At 35.2% G+C, this 27,605-nt stretch overlaps 1 protein-coding gene across 4 annotated transcripts in view; it reads left to right on the top strand.

Annotated features, from left to right (window-relative positions):
- The window catches only part of HELZ (helicase with zinc finger), a 293,362-nt gene that overhangs the window by 101,171 nt on the left and 164,586 nt on the right, over positions 1-27,605 (top strand). For all 4 annotated transcript variants that reach the window (XM_069076607.1, XM_069076606.1, XM_069076608.1 and 1 more), the window contains 2 exons: positions 15,505-15,772; positions 16,511-16,844. In XM_069076607.1, coding sequence (XP_068932708.1) covers positions 15,505-15,772; positions 16,511-16,844 — 602 coding nt within the window. The remainder of the gene's footprint in view (positions 1-15,504; positions 15,773-16,510; positions 16,845-27,605) is intronic.

Below are 27,605 nucleotides of genomic sequence, written 5' to 3'. Positions count from 1 at the left end.
TAATACCTTAGGCAGCTGAGAAAACATTGTTTGGGACGAAGCCCCCCTGTCTGGTGGCAGAGTCCTACTCTGGCAAAAAGCCCAGGGGTCAAGTGATTGAGTGGCGACATGAGCAGGCAAAGCAATCCAACTTTACACTCCTATTTTGGGGACAGAAAGGATCAAAACATGGAACAGGAGGAAGACAGTGAAGTCAGAACTCCTGCACCAAAAGCTTCAAAGAAAAATATAAGCTTGTTTTAGGCCATAGAGGACCTTAAGAAGCAAATAACAGAAGTGGAGGAAAAATTGGGAAGAGAAATGAGAACGATGCATGAAAATTATGAGAGTCAACAGCCTGACTGAGTTAAATAATACATTTAAAAATATACTGACTCAAATGGCAAAAGAGGCTCAAAAAGGCATTGAGGAGAAGAATGCCTCAAAAAGCTGAATTTGCCAGATGGAAAAAGAATCTCAAAAGCTCACTGAGGAGAATCATTGCTTCAGAATTAGATTGGAGCAAATGGAAGCTAATGACTTTATGAGAAATCAAGATGCTGTTAAACAGATCCAAAAAATGAAAGTATAGAAGGCAATGTGAAATATCTCATTGGAAAAAACACTGACCTGGAAAATAGATCCAGGAGAGATAATTTAAAAACTATTGAACTACCTGTAAGCCATGATCAAAGTAAGAACCTAGAAAATCATCCTCCAGGAAATTCTCAAGGAAAATTGTCCTGATGTTTTAGAACCAGAAGGCAAAATAGAGGTCGAAAGAATCCACTGATCATCTCTTGAAAAAGATCCTAAAAAGAAAACTCTTTGCAGTATTATAGCCAGGTTCTGCAATTCCCACATCTAGGAAAGAATATTATAAGCAGCCAGGAAGAAACAATTTGAATATTGTGGAAATACAATCAGGATAATACAGGATCTGGCAGCTTCTACACTGAGGGATCTAAGGGCTTGGAATATGATATTCTGGACTTCAAAGGACCTGGGATTAAAACCAAGAATCACCTACCCAGCAAAACTGAGTATCATGTTTCAGGGGAAAATATGGTAATTCAAAGGAATAGAGGACTTTCAAGCATTCTTGCTGAAAAAACCAGAGTTGAATAGAAAATTTGACATTCAGATACAAGAAGCAAGAGAAGCATGAGAAGGTAAGCAGGGAAAAGAAATCATAAGGAACTTATCAAAGTTGAAATATTTACATATATGTCTATATCTGAGGGTATATGGGCATATGAATGTGTGTATATATGTTTACAGGTATACATATATAGAGGGCACAGGACCAATTTAATAGGAAGGGATGATACTTAAAAGGTGAAATTAAGAGGTGAGAGAGGAATATAATGAGAGGAGATGGGAAGAGATGGAATGGGGTAAACTATCATATAGAAGAGGCAAGGAAAAATGGTTACAGTGCAAGGGAAGAACAGGAAGGCAAAAGGAAATGGGTCAACCTTATTCTCATAGAATTTGGCTTAGGGAGGGAATGACATACCCTCTAAATAGGGTATCTCACCTTACAGGAAGTAGAGGGGGAAGGGGATGAGAGGGGGTATGATGGAAGGGAGGGCAGGCTGGGGGTGAGGGAAGTCAGAAGCACCCACTTTTGAAAAGGGACAGGATCAAAGTAGAGAATAGAACAAGTGGGAAGTGGGATAGGAGGGAGGGAAATATATTTATAACAAATCTACTGTGGTTATGTTTTGCATAGCTACACATGTACAACCTATACTGAATTGCTTATCTTTTCAGTAAGGGTGAGTGACAAGATAAGAAGGGAATGTATCGGAATTCAAAGTTTTAAAATCACAATTTAAAAAATACATGTAATTGGGAAATAAGATATATGGGTACTGTGGTATAGAGATCCACCATGCCCTACTGGAAAAGTCTAAGGGAGTATGGGAGAAGATGTGGGAGATAGGAGATTTGAGGAGGGGAAATCCTGTGGGACTGCTATTTTGGGGTAGTGGGTAGGGAAAAAATGGGGAGAAAATTTGTAACTCAAAATCTTGTGGAAATGAATGATGTGAACCAGAAGTTAATAAAGCATTTTTTTTTTAAAGTGGAAGTTAAATTCCATCAGAGGTCAAATGCCAGAATGAGAGAACAGTATTCAAGTAGTAAGAGATAGTTGAAAAGACCTTTGAAGAGAACGCTCGTTTTTAAAAATGTGTATTAATTATCATTTAGGTATTTTTTCTACTCTTTCTAAGGAAACGTTTTTCACCACTTAGTAACATTTTAATTTTTTTTTCAAATTACAGGTAAAGATAGTTTTCAACATTCACTTTTATAAGATTTTGAGTTCCAAATTTTTCTCTCTTCATTTTTTCCCTCCCCTCTCCCCAAGATAGTAAGCAATTTGATATAGGTTATACATATACAATCATATGAATCATTTCCACATTAGTCATGTTGTGAAAGAATAATCAGAACAAAAGGGGAAACCACGATAAAAATTAAAAAAATGAAAAAGCAAAAATATTATATTTCAGTCTGCATTCAGATTCCATAGTTCTTTTTCTGGATGTGGATAGCATTTTCCATCATGAGTGTTTTGGAATTGTCTTAGACCATTTTATTACTGAGAAGAACCCAGTCTATCATAGTTGATTGTCTCGCAATGTTGCTGTTATTATGCACAATGTTCTCCCAGTTCTGCTCATTTCACTCATCAGTTCATGTAAGTCTTTCCAAGTTCTTCCAAATTTGTCTGCTCATCATTTCTTACAGAATAATAGTATTGCATTATATTTCTATACCATAGTTTGTTCAGCCATTCCTCAATTGATGGGCATACTCTCAATTTCCCATTCTTTGCCATCACAAAAAGAGCTGCTAAAAATATTTCTGTTTATGTGGGTCCTTTTCCCTTTTTCATGATCTCTTTGTGATCCAAAGCTACTAGTTGTATTGCTGGATCAAAGGGCTGCACAGTTTGATTGTCCTTTGGGCATTTGTTCAAATTGATCTCCAGTAATGATTGGATCATTTAATAATTCTACCATCAGTACATTAGTATTCCAGTTTTCCCACATCTTTTTCTACATTTATCATTTAACTTTTCTCTCATTTTAGCCAATCTGATAGGTGTTAGGTGGTGCTTCAGAGTTGTTTTAATTTGCATTTCTCTTATCAATAGTTATTTATAGCATTTTTTTCATGTGACTATAGATAACTTTAATTTCTTCATCTGCAGGATAGACTTTTAAGGAAAATGTGTACACTTATCTTTTATTTATTATTTTTCAGATCCTCATATGGTTCGTATGCACAAAATAGACCACATATATTTCATATAAAATTTTTTTTCAATAAATTTTTCCTTTACATAGTGACAAATTCCACAGATTTTGCAAATGACTTTTCTTCTCATACCTTCTCTCAACAAGCTCTGTCAAATTATATACTAAAAGAATGGGAAGTGAACTGACTGAAATTTCTTTTTAGTGAAGAATGAACAAGATTTGAAATTTAACTTTGAATGTCTTGAATCCAGAAGTTGAGTATTCATCTCCATATTTGAATCTTATTCATTATCTCCCTTTTGAACTTATTACAAAAGTCTAAAGAAATATAGTTACATTAACAATAGGCCATCTTTTTCTTAACTATTAAAGTTTTTTCTGTAGTGCAGGGTTGATTTTTAAGACATAAACTGTATTTGGAAGATGATTTCCTGTTGTCAGAATAATAGAAATGTAATTTTTTCTATTCAGGAGTTGATGATTGAGTTTGTAGCTTCCTTTCTGTGAACCTTTTGATTTTTATTAATTCCTGAAAGAGCAAAATATGGAGGTGAATTTGAAACCAATTTGCTATATTTCTTTATATTTGCTATATTAAAAAATAGCAGAAAAAGATTTTGAAATTGCAGTTCAAGGTGAAGGCTGTTATTTGTACTTTGATTTTATTTTTCTAAGATAATTCTTTTTACCAGGTCATGTAGATGATTGTATTTTTAAAACCATAGCCAAAAAGTTCTCAGAAGCAGTATAGCCTTGCATTTTGAAATTGGAGAGCACCATTTTCTTGTAAGGTATTTTCTAGTTTTAGATCTTAGCTCTAGGATCTAGGTAGCTTTCCCTTTAAGAACTGGCTACAAATAATATTTCAAATCATTACTTTTTTCTCCCTCCTGATTTCATTTACAAATCCTCTTGGGATTATCTAATTTAGTTGTGTCTCACGCAGGCTTGTTTTTTCTGTAACTACTTTTTGGTGGTTTGTAAGGTAATCCGATTTTTTTTTACACAATATTTTTTGCATATTGTTTTGTAAGTGAACTTGTAGCCATTTAGATTGCTTTTTTCTTAGCTGCTATGTCTCTTAACTTGGCAAAGAAACCAAGTGTTTGCTGGCTCGGGGAGTTTCTGAGTTGTTTTTGGCGTATGTCTTGTGCACATATGTGCCCTGTTTTTCACATATGAGGCTAAACTTCTCTCAGAAATGGTTTGGGGGTGGGTAGGTGGTGCAGTGAATAGAGCACCGGCCCTGGAGTCAGGAGGACCTGGGTTCCGATCTGGCCTCAGACACTTACCACAAAAACTAGCCATGTGACCTTGGTCAAGTCACTTAACCCCAATTGCCCTCCAAAAGGCAAAAAAAAAATGGTTTGAATCCTAAACTTTATCCTACTTGTCATAACAAGTTAATTGGAACTGCTTTAATCAATTACATACAGTGTCTTGTCATCTTTATCCTTCTAATTTGATATTTATTTTGACCTTTCCTCTTAGTTGATGGTTTGACTATACATAGTTCACATTCTGAAATGGCTACTACACGTGCAGTCCTATTTCCTCTTATGAGAAAGTCAGTTTCATAAAGAAAAGTTTGGTGCTTGCCCCATAGTCACGTTCTGATATTCATATTACATGTAAACAAGAGATGTTTGAGTGTTCTCGAAGGCTTTGACTTCTTCATTTCTTGATTCTGAACCACATTTTTCTATGTAGCTTTTACTATTTTTCCCGGTTCCCATTTTCATATTGAAAGTGATTCTACAAGTATATATTGTCTTAATTTGGAGGATCTTGTTAAGTCATAGAAATTTACCATTTCATCTTCAGCATTAGATGTTGATGATTAAACTGTAATTATCTTCATGTGGTTTGCTTGCCTGAACACTATAAGGCACGATGACCAAGAGTATAATGAAATAACGTTTCTTGTTCCTTTCAATTCTATTCAGCAAGAATTTATTTAAATAACTGTTTGCTGGTATTTAAATAAAATCAGCTTGGTGGCACAGTGAGGAGAATGGGCCTTGAGTTGGGAAGACCTGAGTTCTAATGTGGCCTTGGATACTTACTAGCTATGTGACACTATAAGACACTTAACTTCTGTCTGCCTCAGTTTCTTCAATTGTAAAGTGAGAATTATAATAGAACCTACTGCTCAGGGTTGTTGTGAGGATCAAATAAGATCATATTTGTAAAATACTTGGCACAGAGCCTGTCACATACTAAGTGCTTAAGAAATCTCTCCCTTCCATTCATCATTCTTCCCTTCCCCCCACTCCCTTCACTTTTTTTGTCTTAGAAACTCAGGATGACAAGACACAAATGAAATTATATTTTTCCTCAAGGGGTGTACAGTTTATTGGGTAAAACATATATAGATAAATAAATTCTTTCTCTCTCTCTGTGTATGTGTGTGTGTATATATATATATATATATACACACACACACACATGTGGTATATATATATATATACCACATAGTATTTCCCCCATGGAAAATACTAGCTACTGAAACAGAGTGAATCAGGATAGACTTACAGTAAGAGGTGGCACTTGAGCTGAACTTCAAAAGAAGCTAAGGGTTCTACAAGCAGGTGTGTGTGTGTGTGTGTGTGTGTGTGTGTGTGTGTGTATGTGTGTAGTTAAGCCTGTGGGAAGGCAAAGAGAAATGAGATGGAATATTATAAAAAGTCCACCGTAAGCCAAACAGTTTGGCGGGAACATAGAATATTAAATTGGAGCCATATTGTGAAAGACTTTAGAAAGCTGTATTTTATCTTAGAGGCAGGAAGGGGAACCACTGTAGCTTCTTCTTTTTTTTTTTTTTAAAGCAATCGGGTTTAAGTAACTTGCTCAAGGTTACACGGCCAGTTATTTTTTGTGTGGGGGCTGAGTATCTGAGGCTGGAACCGATCCTAGGTCTCTTGACGCTGGGGCCAGCGCTCTTACTCACTGTGTCACCTGGCCACCCCTAAGCAATTGGGGTTAAGTAACTTGCTCAAGGTTACATGGACAGTTTTTTTGTATGGGTGTTAAGTATCTGAGTCTGGAGCCGATCCCAGGTCTCCCAACGCTGGGGCCGGTGCTCTTACTTACTGTGCCACCTGGCCGCCCCACCACTGTAGCTTCTTGAGGAGGAGAGTGACATGGTCATATTTATACTTTAAGTATATCATTTTCAGCCATGGGGAACATGGATTGGAGAGGGGAGAAATTCAAATCAGAGAGACCAATGAGAAGGGTCCTGATTTAGTCCTGATGGGAGGTGATAGGGACCTAAGTATGAGAATGGAAAAGAAGTGGACCAATGTGAGAGATTTTGTGGTGATAGAATTAATAAAACTTGGAAACTGATCAGATATTGAGGGTGAGAGAAGTATAAGGGTCAAGAATGACTCCAAAATTATTCACCTAGGTGGCTAGAAATATTGTTGACATTCAGTCAAAGTAGGGAAGTTTGGAATAGGGGAGAGGAAGACTTCTGGGAAAATATAATGAGTTCTGTTTGGACATGTTAAAATTTAGCTGCATGCAAGCCATCCATTTGGAAAAGGCAAGTAGATGATGATTATGCAAGGCCAAAATTCAGGGGATTGTGCCTGAATTTTTAGATCTGAGTGTCATGTGCATAGAAGAAATAGTTAAATTCATAGGACCTGATTGGGTTAGGGGAGGGTGGGTCATGGGGAAAGATTTGAGTAGAGAATCTAGTACAGATCTATAGGGAACCCCCAGTTTTAGGAGTTCAGAAAAGAATGATAAAGATAAGACAAAATCAACTCCATCACTTCCTTTATGAGCCTCTTCTAGGCAAACTTGTGTGCTGTTTAAAAAAAATTTTTTTCATCTTTCCATCTCTTCTACCTCACAAAGTCGTGATTTATAACAAAGAATAAAACATGAAAAAAACCCCCACCCAGTTTGGCAAAAGTAACCAACACATCAAAATTCTGTTAACCTGCACCATGATCCGTATCCATTGTCTCTTACCCCTGCAAAGAGAAGGGTAGGTGACATCTTGTTTTCTCTAGTCTTTTGCACCAATTTTAATCATTATGATTTCCTAGCATTCAGTTTCAGTTGTTTTGTTCTTTACTTTACCATTTAGATTTTTGTAGTTATTTTGTATATAGTTTTCTCTGGTTCTGCTCACTTAAATTTAATTTCTTTTGTTCCTGAAACAGAATTATTTTCTGATATACACTTCTTCCTTCCTTATCTCCTCCTTTTCATTTAATTTGTACCTTCACTTATAATAAAGAAAATCAGTTAAGCAAAACCAGTGGACACAGTAACAGAATCTGAGAGCACTGGCCACATTCTTCACTGGTATTTCCTTGTCATCTAAGGAAAGGCTGTCTTTATAGTGGATTGGGCACTAGGCTTAGAATGAAAAATACATGGGTTTAAATCCCTCTTCAGATACTTATTAGTTATATACCTCTAGTTAAGTCTCTTAACCTCTCTCTGTGTCTCATCTCCTTGTCTTAAAAATAGAGGGTCAGAATCAGAGGGTCTATGTCCCCTTTCAGCCCTAAATGCGTAATCTTATGTTCTTTTCTACAATGAGGAAGAAAGTGTTTTTCATCATATGTTCTCTTGGATCAAAATTATTCATTTTTACTACATTTCATGTAATAGAGTTTTGTTGCCTTTTAGTGTTATTTTTGTTTATATTATTTTAGTCAACGTAAATATTGTTCTCCTGATTTTGTTATTCTGTATTAGTACATATAAATCATTCTAAACTTCTCTGAATTCTTTACTTTTGCAATTTTTAAAAAACAATACACTAGTATTTAATTATATTCACATACATTTTGATAAGCCATTTCCCAATCAATGGACACTTGCTTTATTCTCACTTCCCAGTTCTATGATGAAAAATTCTGCTCTGAATATTTTGGTATATATGGCACCTTTCTTTTCTGTTCTTTTTTGGAATACAAGACCAATAGGTCATAGGATCATAGATCTAGAACTGGAAGAGACCTCAGAGGCCAGCTTGTCTAAATCTCATATTTTATGGATGAGGGAACTGAGGCTCAGGGAGGTTAAATGACTTTTCGAAGGTCAAATGGATTATAAGGATCAGAGGCTGAATTTGAACCCAGATCCTCTGATGTCAGAGTCTGTCCTTTTCACTCTGTCATACTGCCTCCCTGATGTAGGTATAAACAGTTTATGACTGTCATTTCATTTTATCTACTTCTTCATTATGTTTTACGGTTTTATTGTAGATGTGCTTCTTTAGCTCCCATGGTGAGTCAGTGTGTTGGTTATCAGACAAAAATTACTTGATAAATGTTTTACTAAAATTAGTCTAAATGGCCAGAAAGCTTTGCAACTTTTAGTTGCTCTGACTTGTTTCCCACTGGAAAAAATGGAAAGAAGATAGCAGAGTGTATTAAAAACCAGCATTCTGCAATATGTTATTTATAAGAAGCACTTGAATTAGAAGTACATAGCATAAAAATAAGCTTTTGGAGCAGAATCTATTATGCTTCAGGTGAAGTAGAAAAAGCAGGGGTAGCAATTACAATCTCAAAGCAAAAATAGATCTAACTAAAAGAGATAAGCAGGGAAACTACATTTTGATAAAAGGTACTATAGACAATGAAGTAATATCCGTACTAAACTTGTACATGCCAAATGGTATAGCATCCAAATTTTAAAGGAAAAGTTAAATAAATTATGGGAGAAAATAGTCAGTAAAATTAGATTAGTGGGGGTATTCAACTTTCCCCTCATAGATCTAGATAAATCTAACAAAGAAAACAAGTAAGAAGTTAGTGAGATGAACAGAATTTTAGAAAAGTTAGATATGCTAGAACCTCTGGTGAAAAATTAATGGGGATAATAATGAATATACTTCTTTCTCAGTGGTACATGCCCCCCTCATAAAAATTGACTGTGTATTAGAACACACAAAAACCTCATCACCAAATGTTGAAAAGTACAAACATTAAATGTATCCTTTTCAGATCATAATGTAATAAAAATTGCATTCAATAAGGGGCCATGAAAAGATTGATTAAAAATTAATTGGACAGTAAATAATGTAATCTTAAAAGAATGAATGGGTCAAAGAACAAATCATGGAAGCAGTCATTAATTCCATTAAAGAGAATGACAAAAATGAGGCAACATACCAAAATTTATGGGATGCAGCCAAAGCAGTATTTAGGAGAAAATTTGTACTTCTAAATGCTTACATTAATAAATTAGAGAAAGAGTAGATTAATTAATTGGGCATGCAAGTAAAAAAACCAGGAAGAGAAAAAAATAGAAATCTCCAATTAAAACAAATTGGAAATCCTGAAAATCAAAGGAGAGATTAATAAAAATTGGAAGTAAGAATATCATTGAACTAATAAATATAACTTAGGAGCTGGTTTTATGGAAAAAAAAACACCCAACAATAAAATAAACTGCCTGTTAATTTGATTTTAAAAAAAGGAAAGAAGAATACCAAATTACTAGGATCAAAAATGAAAAGGGTGAATGCACTAATGATGATGAAATTAAAGCAAATATTACAAAATATTTTACCCAATTATATGCCAATAAATCTAATAATCTAAGTGAAATGGATGAATATTTACAAAAGTATAAATTGCTAAAATTAACAGATGAGGAAGTAGAATACTTAACTCTATTTTTGAAAAAGAAATTGTATAAGCTATCAGTGAGCTCCCTAAGAAAAATATCACCAGGACCAGATGGATTCACAAGTGAATTCTACTGAACATTTAAAGAACAATTTTTCCAATACTATATAAACCATTTGGAAAAATAAGCAAAGAAAGAGTCCTTTCAATTTCCTTTCATGACACAGATATGGTGCTGATACCTAAACCAGGAAGTGCAAAAACAAAGAAAACTGCAGACCAATTTCTCAAATGAATATTGATGCAAACATTTGAAATAAAATAGTAACAAGGAAATTAGAGCAATATATCACAAAGATCATAGACTGTGACCAGATGGGATTTATACCAGCAATCAAGGACTGGATGGGTATTAAGAAAACTATTAGCATAACTGACCATATCAATAACAAAACCAACGGAAAAATCATGATTATCTCCATATAGCAAAAAAAAAAACTTGTGATGAAATACAACCACCATTCCTATTAAAAACTCTAGAAAGCATAGGAATAAGTGGAGCTTTCCTTAAAATAAGTTATATACATGTAAAACTATCACAAGTCTTGTCTGTAATGGCAATAAGCTAGATAGAAGCCATCCCAATAATATAAGGGGTGAAACAAAGTGGTTCATTATGACTTCTGTTATTCAGTAGTGTAGTAGAAATGCTAGTTTTAGCTGTAAGAAAGGCAAAAGAAATTAAATTAATTAAAATAGGCAATGAAGAAACAAGACTATCATTTTTTGCCGAAGATATGATAGTATATTTAGAGTGCCCTAGAGGATCAGTGCTTAGATTAAAGATAAGATAAGAATCAGCTGGTAGAAATTGCTTATGAAGAATAAGACAAATGTGTGTATGTCCACAATAAATACATATTTATTAGAACTTATCCAAATGTTTATAAGTATATAGACATTTAAACACTTGCACACATTTAAATATATGAGAAATATTCATTAAAGCTTGAAACTTAAAATAGCTATTTAAAATTGCTCTTTAATCTGAAACATGCTTTTTCTTTGATATTCCTCTTTTGTTCAAAATAAATATTTCAAAAAATAATTTGTATCTTGAAGAACAGATACAGTTGTTTCAAAAACACTGGATTGGGTTTCACTTCTGTTTCCATTATCCTCTCCTTGGCTAATAATAGCAAAAATTTCTGTGGGAATATAAAATTGTCAGTGCTTTCCTTATGTTGTCTTATTTGATCTTTAGAACAAGCCTGTAAAGTTGGTACTACAAATATCTTCCTCCTCCATTTTACATATGAAAAAACTGAGGCTCAGAGAGGTGAAATTTTTATCCATAGTCACATAGCTATTGTGTCATAAGTGGAATTCAAAGTGATGTATTGGATTCAGTAATCTTTACGGTCTTTTTCAGCTCTAAATTTTATGGTCTTGTGGTCCTTGATCTGAATATTTTATTACTGTTTCTAAAATAATGATTCAGTTTGTTTTTTTGGAGCATTTATACTACTTACACTTTAGAAAATTTTGATCATGGATTATTTACGCAGTCACATAATTTTCATGGTTAGATTTCTTTTGCATTTATGATATGTAAATTCTAATTATTTGACTGGTAAACTATTAGAATAAATATTAAATATATTGAAATCTCAAATTATGTCATTTTTCTTATATCATACAATATTTCTTCCATGAGTTCCCTTTTATGGCAAGTGGATATAAGGCCAACCTAGGAATCAAGAAGATAAGAATACATGTTGTACCTCCAGCACGTACTAGGTCTTTAGTTTTGGGCTAGTCACTTAACCTTCAGTGCTCCAGGCAAACACTAAATAATAAGTTGTGAATAATCAGGTTTGGTCAGCATCAGCAGGAGCAGTTTCCACACCAAGACATATCCATGCTGAAGTCTGGTCCTGAACAACAAAAACCAGTTCTCCCAGAGATGTCAAACAAATCCTTGATTAGTCATTGGATGGAGTGCCAGGCCTGGAGTCAGGAAGACATGAGTTTAAATCCAGTCTCAGACACTTAATAGCTATGTGACCCTGGGTAAGTCACTTAATCCTGTTTATCTCAGTTTCCTCATCTATAAAATGAGCTGGAGAGGGAAATGGCAAACCACTCCAGCATCTCTGCCAAGAAAACCCCAAATGTATTCCTGAAGAGTCAGAAACAACTGAACAACAACAGCAAATGATATTATAGCCAACTTACACTTTAATAAGGCTATATTGAATTTAAACTATAGCCAGAATGTTAGCAGAATGTTTTATATGACCTTTTAGGAGAATTTTTTTGCAACAAATTAACTTTTAGACATCTTTATTATGGTTTTATTTTGAACTTCAAGAAGAAATAGAAGATTGGGGGAGGAGCCAAGATGGCAGCATAGAAGCAGGAAAACTCCCTGTGCTCCCCCCATAACAACCTCAAATGCTCATAAAATATGACTTTAAACAAACTGTAGAGCTATATAACCCACAAAGTGACAGAAAGAAACAAATTTCCCTCTGAAGGCAGCCTGACAGGCTGGTAGGAAGGGTCCATTGCAGTACACTGGGAGCATAGCCCAGCCCTGCATAAGCCCATGGTTTTAGCCCAGGGCAGCCCCAACCAGTGGTAGCAGGAGGGACTTCAGGAGAGTAGATCACCAGCAGCTGTGGTGGTTTCCAAAATTATCAACCCATAAATACCAAAGGCAGAGTCAAATGTTAGTGTTTACTTTGGGAACAGGGGGATCGAGAGTGTAGTCTGGTCTCTGCCCCCCGAGTGATAAGCGGTTTGGCTGCTTCAGAGCTCCTGGCCTGCAGATTGTGGTGGAACAAACAACCATTCTGAGGTTTAAAAGCATTGCTTTTGCTTTAACCTGCTTGGATTTGGATGGCTACCTTGGGTGGAGATCCCAGGGTGTGTGACCAGGTGCCAGAGTCAGTGGAGGCTTCTGAGAGGGGACCCAACTAATAGTTCTGGCATCTGTGAAAACCCCAGCATTTTGGGACAAAGCTCTCCTCCCTGGAAGCAGAGTTCTACTGTGGCAAAAAGCTCAAAAGTCAAGTAATTGAGTGGCAACGTGAGCAAGCAAAGGAAGCAAAGCAAGCACAGCAGTCAAACCTTAGATTCCTATTTTGGGGACAAAAAAGATCAAAGCATGGAATGGGAAGAAGACAATGAAGTCAGAACTCCTGTACCAAAAACTTCCAAGAAAAATATGAAATGCTTACAGGCCATAGAGGAGCTTAAGATGGATTTTGAAAACCAAATAAGAGAAGTGGAGGAAAAATTGGGAAGAGAAATGAGAATGATGCAAGAAAATCATGAAAAGGGAGTCAACAACCTGACTGAAGAAAATAACACCTTAAAAAATAGACTAACTCAAATGGCAAAAGAGATCCAAAAAGCCAATGGAGAGAAGAGTGCCTTAAAAAGCCAAATTTGCCAGATGGAAAAAGAATCTCAAAAGCTCACTGAAGAGCATTATTTCCTTCAGAATTAGATTGGAGCAAATGGAAGCTAGTGACTTTATGAGAAATCAAGATACTATTAAACAGATCCAAAAAATGAAAAAAAAAATAGAAGTCAATGTGAAATATTTCATTGGGAAAACTACTGACCTGGAAAATAGATCCAGGAGAGAGAATTTTAAAATTATTGGACTACCTGAAAGCCATGATCACAAAAAGAACCTAGAAATCATCCTTCAAGAAAATCTCACGGAAAATTGTCCTGATGTTTTAGAACCAGAGGGCAAAATAAAGGTTGAAAGAATCCACTGATCACCTCTTGAAAAAGATCCCCAGAAGAAAGCTCCTTGGAAGGTTATAGCCAGGTTCCGGAGTTCCCAGATCAAGAAGAAAATATTACAAGCAGCCAGGAAGAAACAATTTGAATATTGTGGAAACACAATCAGGATAACACAGGATCTGGCATCTTCTACACTGAGGGATTGAAGGACTTGGAATATGATATTCCAGAGGTAAAAAAAACAACAACCAAGAATCACTTACCCAGCAAAACTCAGTATCATGTTTCAGAGGAAAATATGGTCATTCAATGAAATACAGGACTTTCACGTTTTCTTGATGAAAAAACCAGAGTTGAATAGAAAATGTGACATTCAGATACAAGAAGCAAGAGAAGCATGAGAAGGTAAACAAGGAAAAGAAGTCATAAAGAACTTATCAAAGTTGAACTATTTACATTCCTATACGGAAAAACGATGTGTAACTGATGAAACTTTTCTCAGTATGAGGATAGTTGAAGGGAATATAAATGTATATGTGTATGTGTGTGTATGTATATATATGTGTCTATATAGGAGGGTATATGGGCATATGAATATATATGTGTGTGTGTGTATATGTGTACAGGTATACATAGACAGAGGGCACAAGATCTTGAATAGGAAGGGATGATACTTAAAAGGTGAAATTGAGAGGTGAGAGAGGAATATAATGAGAGGAGATGGGGAGACACAGAATGTGGTAAATTATCTCATATAGAAGAGGCAAGGGAAATCTGTTAAAATGGTGGGGAAAAACAGGAAGGCAAAGGGGAATGGGTCAACCTTACTTTTGTTGAATTTGGCTTAGGGAGGGAATGACATACACATTAAATAGGGTATCTTGCCCTACAAGAGAGTAGAGGCGAAGGGGATGAGAAGGGGGATGATGGAGGGGATGGTAGTTAGAAGCACACACTTTTGAAAAGGGACAGGGTCAAAGTAGAGAACAGAACAAGTGGGAGGCGGGATAGGATGAAGGGAAACATAGTCTTCCACAATATATCCACTATGGAAATGTTTGGGTAGCTACACACATACGACCCATATTGAATTGCTTATCTCCCCAGTAAGGGCAGGTGATGAGGGAGGAAAGGAAAGAATCTGTAATTCAGAGTTTTAAAATCAAATGTATAAAAATATTATTATTATTATTTTTACATGCAACTGGGAAATAAGATATATAGGAAATGGGGTATGGAGATCCATCTTGCCCTACCGGAAAGTCGGAGGGGGAATGGGGGATGTTATATGAGAGAGCAGATTTTGGGAGGGGTATACAGGTATACACTGTTTTGGGGTGGTGGGTATGGAAAAGATGGGGAGAAATTATGTTAACTCAAAATCTTGTGGAAATGAATGATGTTAACTAAAAATAACTTAATTAAAAAAAGAAAAAAATATTATTACACTTTGTCTTGTTTTGAATCAGTTGATCTTCATGTAGTGAGTCAGATATTTGTATATGGTGAGAAGTGAAACATGTTCTAGACCCAGCAGAATATTTCTTGCTGCACTAGATATCTCTTTCCTACATATCAGAGTTCTGTTTTAGGGACATTTTTCAATTCATTCTCAGTTTTTAAATTTTCAATGACTTTGTGGTGTGTCTATTGTCTCCCTAGATTGCTGTTTTCATTATTGTCTTGTTAGATTAGTGTAGAAGTTTTTTATAGCTGGGGAAAAAGAAAACCAAAACTAGTGAGAGGTGCAGATCAAGTAGGAATGGAAGAATTCTGTCTTCAGCAGGTTAAATAAAATTTGAGGAAAATGCAGGACATAGAATTTAAGGATTTTACTTCTATGACCACATATATTTGTGTTTTCCTTTTCATTTTAGATCTTGAATACCTAATGCATGCAAGGCAACAACTATTAACGACGGCAAAGCGCTGGGATTCCACTTCTAAGACTATTATAGATTTTGATCCTAATGAAACTACTGATTTGGAGAAAAGCCTTCTTATTAGATACCAAATTCCACTTTCTGCTGATCAGCTTTTTACACAATCTGTTTTGGACAAATCATTGACAAAGACTAATTATCAGTCACGGTTACATGACTTGCTTTATATTGAGGAAATAGCCCAGTATAAAGAAGTTAGCAAGTAAGTTATCATCTAAAAATATTTTTCACTTATTTTTTGTCTCATGATACTAGGACTTATTTATTATGTGGTAATTTGGATGAAAGGTAATACAATTGTTTTTCTATGTAGAATATTTAGATAATGTGACAGGGGCCATGAATTTCAAAACGTAAAATTATGGGAATAAATATATTTTGTGCAGAATGTTCTTTTTAACTAGAACTTTATGTTGAGCATTATAACTTTTTTTTTCAAGTTTATGGTATTCTCTATGATGTAACATCATTATCTAAGATGATGTCTAAGATGATATCCCATGTTTTGAAAGTAAATTCAGAAAACAAAAAACAAAAGAAAATGTTAAGGCATTTTGCTCTACCATATGTGAAGCTTTAAGCATTTTCTGTTATTTGAAAAATGTTTAATTAAAAATTAAGTACAATAAATAATCTTTGTTTAAAAAGTCATATTTAGTTTAAAAATATTCCATAAAATACTCTGTAGAATACACATTCCCTTTCTATCACGACTGAGTATGCATTCACAAGTACTACTTGTTTGGGAGTTATTCTTGTGTTGTTTGGTGTCTCCAGCTTAGATTGAACGCAAAGAAATACTGAATACTTTACAGTTCAGTGATATGAAGTTTAATATTTGCTCTGTTTGCATTTGATGTGTATTGCATTCATTCCCTTTCTCCCTTTCAGAATTTTTTGATGTATAATATTTAAATTAACTTTATATTTTCTTATTTAGGTTTAACATTAAAGTGCAATTGCAGATTGTAGCAAGTTTCATGCTCACTGGGGTTTCTGGAGGTGCAAAGTATGCTCAGAATGGACAGCTTTTTGGTCGCTTTAAGCTCACTGAAACTCTTTCTGAAGACACTTTGGCTGGGAGACTGGTGATGACCAAAGTCAATGCTGTTTATTTATTACCAATCACTAAAGAGAAATTAGTACAGACCCAGGGAACCAAAGAGAAGGTTTATGAAGCAGCTGTTGAAGAAAAAACAAAAGACTATATTTTCTTGAGGATATCCAGGGAGTGCTGTGAAGAGCTTAATCTTCGAGCTGATTGCGATATGCAGGTATGTTTTGAAAAAGCTGCTTGCAGGTTGTTTTATGTTCTCATTTTTAGTATTAGTTCTTCCTTAAATTGTTTTGACCTATTCTGTGTGTCTACCATAAGGAAAGCTGTTTAACTTTAAAGATCACTAGGAACATTAGTGGTATGAGAATTGGGTAGTCTGTTAAGCCAGTAAAACTTAAACAAGAATTTTTTTTTGGTATCAGCTGTGCATTTTTAAGAATCATAGGTATTTTGATTAAAATATAAACCGTGTTAGAAAAACAATTGAAAGGAAAGTGGTTTTAAAACCTTTAGTAAATAATCTCCATTCTTAGTAGGTACATGTATTATCATAGGGCTGGAAAAAAAATCTTGATTTGTTGAGAATTTTCTTTTCCCAGGTAAGTGAATATGTTAATAAACTGTAACTATAGTGAGTGGTTATAAAAAGAATAATGGCTTGCCGATTCAGTGCTTACTAATACTAAATTGACATATAAAATTGATGTTTTTAAAGTAAAATTAAAGGTAAAGTTCTGTTTTAAGAAATTTGTGGTATCGTTGGAGTATTTTTATTGCAATAGGACATTTCATAAGTTCAAAACACTTAAGTGGTCATCTAGTCTAACCTATATTGGAGTAGAAATTTCTTCTACAACAACTTCCCTTTTTTTTCTGCCCCTACCCATGTCAAATATCACCATCTGTCACCTTAAGTATTCATAAGTATCATAGAGTATATTCTATCTCATTTGAAGCTTGGAGGCTGGTAGTCTATGGCATTGCTATTGCCAGATCTTCATTTTCTGTCTCACCTGAAACCTTGTTTCTGGTGCTGTATATCCTTAGGATATTCAGAACCTAGGGCCCCATGTTATAGAACTTGTGGACCTATATTTCCTTTATGTTGTTTTTGTTCTGTCTTCTCATTCCTCACTATGCTGTGGAGGAGATCATGGGGTCTCAAATAGCATAGTATGAAAAGTAGAAGGCTAATCATTATGTGATAAATATTTTGGTCATTGTAACATGAAATATGTAAAAATATCAAATGAACTTTTCCTTCCACAGTAAATAGTGTCAGAGCATTGGAAAAGGGGCAGAGGGTGTATAAGCTCAAAAATTCTTAGACTGTCTTTAAATGTTAATTTACTCATATTCTTAATAGTCAGTATTCATCCAATGACCTAAAACTTTTTGGAGGAATGAACCACATCCATATGGACATTTTTGTTATAAATAACGCCAAAAGTCAAAGCAGTTAAAACTAAATGAAAATGTGGTTTTTAGGTTCTTCTTGTGGAGGTGAATAAAGGAATTGGTGGAGTTAGTTTCATTGTGTACCCAAAGTTAACAAGAAACTCAATTCATGGGAAATTTGGTCATCTCACCTTGCAGTGCTCATGATGAACATAAGCAAACAGACTACAGTGAAGATAATTGCACCTTATGTACCAACATCTGTTTAGAGGATGAAGAAGTAGTGAAAGCCTATGAAGAGCTTGGCAAGATCCTCCAAAGTGTACCTTGATACTTGGTGACTTCAGTGTGAAGGTGGGAAAAGGGGAGGATGGAAAAAATCATGTTGGAAAATATGGTTTAAGGTCAAGAAATTTAAAAGGCCAAAGGCCGATAGATCATTCAGATACCTCTTTCCTGAGTATCATTAACACTTTCTTCTAAAAAGAATTAGAAGGCACTGGATATGGTGAGCACCTTCAAACATCACAAAAAATGAAATTGATTGTGTTTTAACAGGAAACAACTTGGTATCAACATGGGAGCTATTTCAGAATCATTTGTCTTTGTATAGTCAGATTGATTAGAGCAAAGGTCAAAGTAAATAACAAATTAGAAGAAAGGATAAAGATGAAAAGATGTTATTTCATGTGATACAGAAAGTTTTATTGCTTTCCAGCAGTTTTTTTGTTTCATTGATGCCATTCGTTTTTTACCTCACATTCATTTCCAAATACATCCCTCTTCCTCTACCTAGTTGACCCTTACAGTTTAGCAAGATGGACACATTGATTGTATCCAATAGTATTGGCAAGTTTTCTCTACTTATGGTCCTCCCATTGTTCAACTAAAGGGAAGAATCAATGCCTTTTGTTTTTTATACCACATCCATTTCTCTGATATACTATTCCCATTATTTAATTTGTCCCTTGTATCAAAAATAATTATGCAAAATAAGCCCACAAAACCAATCTCACATTTTCTCTCACCCTTGACCAGTTACATTTTTACTTGTTATATTTAGTGAATGCTATTTAGATTACTGTAGTCATCGTGTATGTTGTTCTTGTTGAAAAAGTGTGTTTTCTTGGTTCTGCTTACTTTGTTCTGATCTATAAATTTCCCAGCATTTCACTGAATTTTTCATATCCAACATTTCTTATGTCATAATAGTATTCTATTGCATACCATAATTTGTTCAGTCATTCACTAATCAGTGGACTCATGCTTTATTTCCAGTTTTTTGCAACCACAAAAAGTATTTCCTGTAATTTATAATAGTGTCATGTCATTCTTCTTAAATAATCTCTGGACTCAGAAAAGCAAGAAATGGACAAAAATAATAACCTTACTTGTTACCATTTCTTACAGAAGGTTAAATGATGCAAAATCATCATTACAACAAGGAAACCAAAAGAGTACATAAATTATCTGAGCTAGCAATCTTGCCAAGCAGAGAAGTATGGTAGCCAAAGGCAATACAGGTTTTATATACAAGTTCATTTTCAAAAGATTACAGAGGATAATGAAAAGATATAAGCACTATTGTCTCAGTAAACTACTAAATAATAGAGGGGAAAAGAACTTGGCATTTGAAAGATAAGACATATCATCCTTGAAAGCATTGTGGATGAAACTTGGAGGACAACAAATAGATGTGAAATGAACAGTTCTGCTAACACTTCTCTGGCAGGTTATTCTGATCAGTAATGATAAATAATGATAAGCTGATTGACCTGTATGATGAAGTGACAATGGTACTTAAGGTAAATTTGGTAAGAAGTTCTGTATTTGACCAAATACAAGTAGAAGAAATCTGTGCTGGAGTATACAGAATTTTTAAGACACTAAAATATTTTTAATTGTCTCTAAGAGGACAAAGTTCCACAGAAAGAAAAGAAAAGAAAGGGTCACAATGTAAAGCACTGTTACCATAAAATTGTGACTGGGAAAACATTAACAACTGTTGATGCCCGTCTTCTCATCCCTATAAATTCTTCATGAAAATAAGACTTTGCAGGCATTTAGAAAGTATCCTTTGTGAGTACATTACAAGAGAATAGCATGTTTTTGCAGGTGATTTTTAATAGTAGACCACATTTTCTCAGCCATGCAACTGATTGAGAGGTGGAGATAATATCCAGTTCTACTGTGTCAATTGTTTGTTGATTTTATTCCCCACACAAACCAAAACAAAAACCAAAGCAACAACAAAAACATTTAACTTGGTTGAACAATGGCAGCCTTAAAGGCTATTTTAAAATAAGGTGACTCCCATTCATATATTTAAATCATACAAAATCTTAATTCAGGTGTGATTATGGAGGTAACTTTGTTTAGCAACTTGTTGAGTATGAACATTAAAGCAAAAACAAGGAGACTCAAACACGTGTTCAGTAATATGATGGACGATGTTCTAACTAAAATCCAACTAGAAGAAAGTTTTCCTACTGATAATGAAGTTCTCCAGATGATGTTTGGAGATGACATTGCACTAATTATGTAGAATTAGAATAGGCCCTCCTCAGGAACATCCATATTAACTTAAAAGAGATTGGCCTAACTTAACCTGGAAATACACACACACACACACACACACACTCACATTCACACACTCATATGTGTGTGTGTGTGTGTGTGTGTGTGTGTCTATATCTATTTCAGATAACAGAATGGAATTTAATAGGCATCCAATAAGTTTAAGATGATAAAGTTGTAAGGCATTGGCATCATTTGTCCCATCTCCCATACTCATCATGTTTAAGGTTTGCAATGTACTTTTCAAACATTCTCATTTAAATCTCACAGCAATGAGATAGTTACTAATAGGTATCATCATCCCCATTTTACAAATGAAGAAACTAAGTCTCAGAGACCTAACTAATCCATTGTAGAACTTGGATTCAAGTATTCTTTATTCTAGATCCAGTACTTTATCCACTATGATTTGCTGCCTCTCATGGTAGTAGTAATGTCTGAAATTTTCCCCCCATTATTTGGCATCCTTTCCTCTTTCAAATATCTTGAAAATTGATCCCTCATTTATCTCAATGGGGTTATCTCCAGCATAGACGTTCTCTCCATATACTTGGTCTAGTGCAACTTTTTTTTTGGTCTTTATTTTCTTTAGTGCCATTTCCACTTTGTCACATGGGTACATCACTGACCATGATGATGTTAGAGTCCAAATGTGGTTAACAATGATGAGGAGAGTATTTTGTTATATTTTTTGTTGACAGTGATGAAGAGAATATTTTGTTAGGGTAATCTTGACAAATCTTTTCCCTTTTTTTTTTTCTTTATTGTTCTCTGCTCAGTTTCAACTTTAATGCTTAGATTTATCTACCTTACTTGCCAAGCTTTCTATTAACTTGTTTTTCCACTTAATTCCTCTCATTATTTAAACTGATGACATTACTCATATACTTTAACATTCATCTTTTTAGGGTTTTATAAATGGATTTAGATCTAAACCAATATTATTCTTGCTTATCAAGGAGATCAAATGTTTGTTGGCCAAGGTGGTTCCTATCCTCTTTTGGTCTTCCCTTTGTGTAAATTATTTTTGTGTTAATTGAAATTCCTTCAGAAACAGTTCTAATCTACATCATTCTTTTATTTTGTCCATTTCCCATTTTTAGACATCAAAAACTTACTAGGTTAGGATGTAGTTGTTTTAATTTTACTCCATATCTCATTTTTATTCTTTTTTTCTAATTTAATATTGATTTTGTTCTTTGCTCTAACAAATTGATGGTCAGACTGCAGACAGGTAGTAGATTTAAAAATGCCTTTCAATTTGATAACCAGTTGTTTTCCATCTCTCAAAACTGAATGAATTTTATTTTTGTGATGTGACTGAGTGCTAGCTATCCATGGGCCAATGATTCCTTATTCTCTTCATGAAGAAAATATTTATTATATATATAGGGATGAGGCTTCTGTGTAGTCTGTAATTTGAGGATTGGTTTTCTTGTTGCATATTCCTGAACCATATTTTCCAATTTATTTTTCTTCATCTACCCTTATCTATGCCTGCCTTTGCATTGACATTATAATACATTTAAATATACATTTTATATATGTATATATATATATATACATATATAAATTAGTATGGAGGGTCTTATTGAGTTTTCTGTCTTCTCATCCTTTTCAAGAGATGTTAGTTCATAAGCTGTATTTATTTCCATAGTGATCAGTTAGTAAACAAGAATTTATTAAGCATATACTATGCACCAGGCACCGTGTTAAACACTAGAATACAGAAAACAGTAAAAACTCCCTGCTCTCAGAGAGCTCACAGTCTAATGTTAGGGAGTGAGCATGTAAGCAACTATGTCCAAACAAGATATAGACAGGATAAATTGGAGATAATAAATAGAAGGAAGGAACTATTGAGGGGGATTACATAAGACTTCTTGTAGAAGATGGGATTGACATTGACACTTGAAAGTATCCAAGAGATTGACATGTAGAGGCAGAGAATTCTAGGCATAGGAATACATACAGTGAAATGTATGGAATCAGGAGATGGAGTGTTTTATGTGAGGAACAGCCAGGCTTGTGTTACTGAATCTCAAGAGTATGTGGGGGAAAGTCAGAAATAAGAAGACTGGAAAGCTAGGAGGGGACCCAGGTTATTAAAGGCTTTATTTATTTTTTTTTTAAAGCAATTGGGGTTAAGTAGCTTGCTCAAGGTTACACGGCCAGTTATTATTTCTGGGTGTGGTGCTGAGTACCTGAGCCCGGATTTGATCCAGGTCATCCCGACACTGGAGCCGATGCTCTTACTCGCTGAGCCACCTGGCCGCCCCTAAGCAATTGGGGTTAAGTAACTTGCTCAAGGTTACACGGCCAGGTGTTTCTGGGTGGGTGCTAAGTGTCTGAGCCTGGGATTCGATCTCCAGGTGTTCTCAACACTGGAGCCGGTGCTCTTACTCGCTGTGCTACCTGGCCGCCCCTATTAAAGGCTTTAAAAGGGTTTTTCAGTTTGGCTCTGGAGGTGATGGGGAGTCACTGGGGCTTTTTGAATATAGAAGGATTACCTAGTTAAATCTCTTGTTTATTAAAATACTGTTAGCTGAGTGAGGATGAGCTAGAGTGGGAAAAAACTTGAGGCAGGGAGATCAACCTGAAGTCTATTGCATTAGTCCAGGAGTGAGGTGATGAGGGCCTGGACTAAGGTGGTGGAAGGATCAGAGGAGAAGAAGGGGGTATATTTGAGGGATGTTGCAAAGGTGATTGGCTACGGGGGTTGTGTGAGAGAGAGTGAGAAGTTGAGGATGACACCAAAGTTGTTATCCTGGGTAACTAGGAGGATGGTGGTTCCTTTCACAATAACAAGGATGCGTGAAAAGGAAGAGTGTTTGGGAGGGAAAGATGAGTTCCAGTTTGTACATGTTGAATTTATGATGTCTACTGGATATCCAGTTTGAGATGTCTAATAGGCAGCTGGAGATTCGAGACTGGAGGTCATCAGACAGGTTAGGGCTGGATAAATAGATGTGAGAGTCATCAATATAGAGATGGTAATAGAATCCATGGGAGCTAGTAAGATCATTAAGTGAGAGAATTACTTGGGAGAAGAGGACTTTAGAAGCCCCTTAGGATATGCATGGTTAGCAGGCATTACTTGAATGAAGATCTAGCAAAGGAGACTCTGAAGGAGTAGTTAGATAGGTAGGAGGAGAAGTAGGAGTCAGTAGTGTTTGGAAAACCTAGAGAAAAGAGATTATCAAGGGAGAAGCGATTATCAATAGTGTCAAGAATGATGAGGATTGAGAAAAAACTATTAGATTTGTCAATTAAGAGATTGTTATTGACTTTGTAGAGAACAATTTCAGTTGATTGATAAGACTGGAATTCAGACTTGTAGAAAGTTATGAAGAGAGTAAGAGGAAAAGAAGTGGAGCCTCTTATTAGAGACATTCTTTTTTTTTCCTTTTGGAGGGCAATTGGGGTTAAGTAACTTGCCCAAGGTTACACAGCTAGTTTTTGTGTGTGGGTGTTAAGTGTCTGAGGCTGGAACCAAACTCAGGTCCTCCCTACTCCAGGGCCAGAGCTTTACTCACTGTGCCACCTAGCTGCACTAGAGACATTCTTAAGAAGTTTAGTCACAAAAGGCAGGAGAGATGAGATGGTAGTTGAGATGGATGGATCAAAGAGGGTTTTGGAGGAGGAGGGAGACATTGGCATGTTTGTTGGTGGTAGGGAAGCAGTTAGCAGACCCATCAATATTGAAGATTGAGAAAGTAGTAATGATAAAGTAGATCTGGTGATCTTTTTTTTTTTAAACAAATGGTTAACATGAACAATGAAATACACGATTCCCAGTTGTCTAATGCCTTGGTTCTTATTGCCTTTGGACAACAATTAGATTTTCAACTGCATTAATGAGAGTATAGTGTTTAGGATGAATGAGGCAAAATAGATCTATGTTCAGTTCTGGCTGTTAGAATTTAGGAGTGACATCTAAAATGTGTTGTATTTCCAGAGAAGGGCAACCAAAATGAGATTTTAATTCATGTCATATTATTGTGAAATAATTGTGGATGTTTAGCCTTGAGAAAACTTAAAGACTTTGTAATCATGATCTTCAAATATTTGAAGGATTTTTATGTAAAAAAAAATTTCTCTTCTTGGCCCTTGATGACAGAACATGCACTCATGAACAGAAGCTAAAAAGGTGTGATTTGGGTTCTTTGGAGACAGAAACTTCATAAGAGTTAGGGCGGTTCTAAAATGGAATGGTTTTCTATATGTAGTTAGTGCCTTTGCACTTCAGGGCTTCAGTTGGAAGCTAGATAACACACACACACACACACACACACACACGCGTGTGTGTGTGTATATGCATATATAGCACCTTTATCCTTGCATATATATTTATACACAAATATAAAATATATATTTGCTGCATTAAAATGTTACATACACTAAACATGCATACATGTTCATACATATGAATATGTATATACTTGTGTATGCATATTTTACACACACACATAAATATATAAAATTTGTTCTTCATGATTACTTTGTGAGGCAATGCACTATTATCACAATTTTACAGATGAAGATCCTGATGTTCAGAGAGATTATGATCTATCCATGCTACTACAGGTGATAAATGTGGGAGATGTGATTTAAAACTACTTTTCTCCTTGCTTCAAATCTAGTGTTCTTTCTACTATACCATGTTTCCTCTTCCAAGTGAATGATCACATGTTGTGATGCTATTTTGGACATTCATAATTCCTGTTCTGGTTTATCTATATGACACAAAGAACCTTCCAGTTTTTCAGAGTCCAATATTTGAAGTAAAAAAAAAACCTTCCAGATAACTTTAATCTCACACTAATACAAAAAGTTTAAATTTTCTGTTTAATAATGTTCATTTAAAATTATGAGCATTAAAATTTTTGTCTATGAAGAACAGAAAAGGAGACCTCTATATGAAGCCATGAAACTATCTTATACACTCGTATTAATACAGCCCTGCTTGTCTGTATCCCCTCATTACCTTCTTTTTATTCTCATTTATTTTCTAAATGCTTTCTTGGCTTTTCTCATTCCTCATGTTTCTCGACTTCTCAGTAGCACTTGACACTTGACCTTCATCGGATGAGTTTCATGACATTGCTGTTTCTTTGCCCTTCCCTTTATGGCCTTTTTTGGCTTATCATCCATAACCCTGTGTCCTAACTGTGTATATTATAAGGCTCAATTTTGAGCCCTCTTCCCTTTGTGCATTTTCTTTTGATGCCCTTATTAGCTCCCATGAGCTTAGTCATCATCTCTACACAGAAGATTGACTCCCAGATCTGTATTTACAGCTCTAGACTCTCTTAGGCTCCAATTCTGCATCATCAGCTGCTAACTTGTTACTTAAAATTGAATGTCTTTTAGGTATCTTATACTTAATACATCTAAAACAATTCATCAAACTTTCCTGAGAACCGGTCCTTCTTTCAAACTTCCCTATTTCTGTTGATTGAAAAGTGAGAGTGAGTAGTCAGAAATAACACTGAGGTTGTGAAACTAGGATGGTGGTACCCTAAATAGAAGAATGGTTTTGGGGCTGTGTGTGTGTGTGTGTGTGTGTGTGTGTGTGTGTGTGTGTGTGTGTGTGGTGGAATTATAATTATAGTATCAGTCATGTAGATCACAATCTGTTTATTCTTGCTCTTCCTGGAATATTGTCTGCATCAGCCAAAAAAAGGGGAAGGAGATGGAGGTCTTACTTAATGATCCTTGCCTTAATGATAATCCCTGCCTTCTGAGGGGGCTCTGCTACAAAGTTATTTGTAGGGGACACAATGGGGATTCTGGGGGAACAGAGGTAACATTCTCCCAGTGGTATTTATGCAGTTACTACTGTGGATACCTTGATAGTTGTTAGGTTATAATTATATTGAGGGGCCTGTGTAGGGCAGTTCAGAATGGGTGAGGTTAAGAGCTTATACAGTAGATGGAGTTGAAGTTGGAAGAATTTGAGGTGGTGGGGGAAGAGATGTTCACAGGTTCACATAGCTAGTAAGTGTCTGAGGTTGTGTTTGAACTACATTCTTCTTAGCTCAAGGCCTAGCACTCTATCCATTGTACCACCTAGCTACTTCTAGTGTAAAAATACATGTTGTTTCTCTGAATAAAACATAAGCTTCTTGAAGGCAGGAACTATTTTATTTTTGTCCTTGTATCTCCAGTTTTTAATGCAGTGTTTTCTATGTAGTAGGTACTTAATAAATGCTGATTGGTCTGTTTTTTATTGCATAGCTTGGGATTCTTGTGAATAAAGTGTTTCATAAATTTTAGAGGTACTACATAAATGTAAGTTCTCATTATAATGTTTTGATAAACTAGAGATTTGTCATTATGGGTGCTTTCTCTGATATAGACGTTAGTTCACTACTCCATTGCTTTTTTGTCCTGGATTATATCCTTACATGATAGTGTGTAAATTCTTCATAAAGGATATGTCTGAGATACAGGAGGCCTTGGTATCTGTAGACAAATACAGCAAGAGAAAACATGTGCTGTAATGGAACAAGTACTGAACTTGGTATCTGGGTTCAGATTCCATCTTTCATGCTAGCATGGTGGACAGATCCCTAATTTTCTCTGAGCTTCAATTTCCTCATCTATAAAAGGAGAATAATAACACCTATATTACCTACCTCATAGAGATTTTATGAGTATAAAATTGGATGTCAGAAGTATTATGTACATTATTGGCATATATAATTTGCAATATTAGTTTACTATGTACTATCAATATTGTCATTAATTCAGTGATTTATAAGTTTTAGAATAGCAGCTACTATTTCTCTTAAATTCTGTCAGAATATTTTGCCATTTTTTTCCCTTTGTGATCATGTTTTCATTTTAGTACTAATTTGAGGAATTTGACACTTAATAGCAGTCAGTAAAACAGTTTGAATTAGGGCTATCCATATGAGTTCTAGGGGTTTTCAAAAGAGAAGACTTGCTCAGTTTCTCCTCCTAATTTCATTTCTTTTATTTAATGGCAAAAGTCTTC

This window comes from Petaurus breviceps, unplaced genomic scaffold, assembly GCF_028583685.1.
Source record: "Petaurus breviceps papuanus isolate PSGF00001 unplaced genomic scaffold, PetGlider_PUasm1.0 90925, whole genome shotgun sequence".
Classification (NCBI taxonomy): domain Eukaryota; kingdom Metazoa; phylum Chordata; class Mammalia; order Diprotodontia; family Petauridae; genus Petaurus; species Petaurus breviceps.
This window is presented reverse-complemented; position numbering and strand designations above follow the sequence as displayed.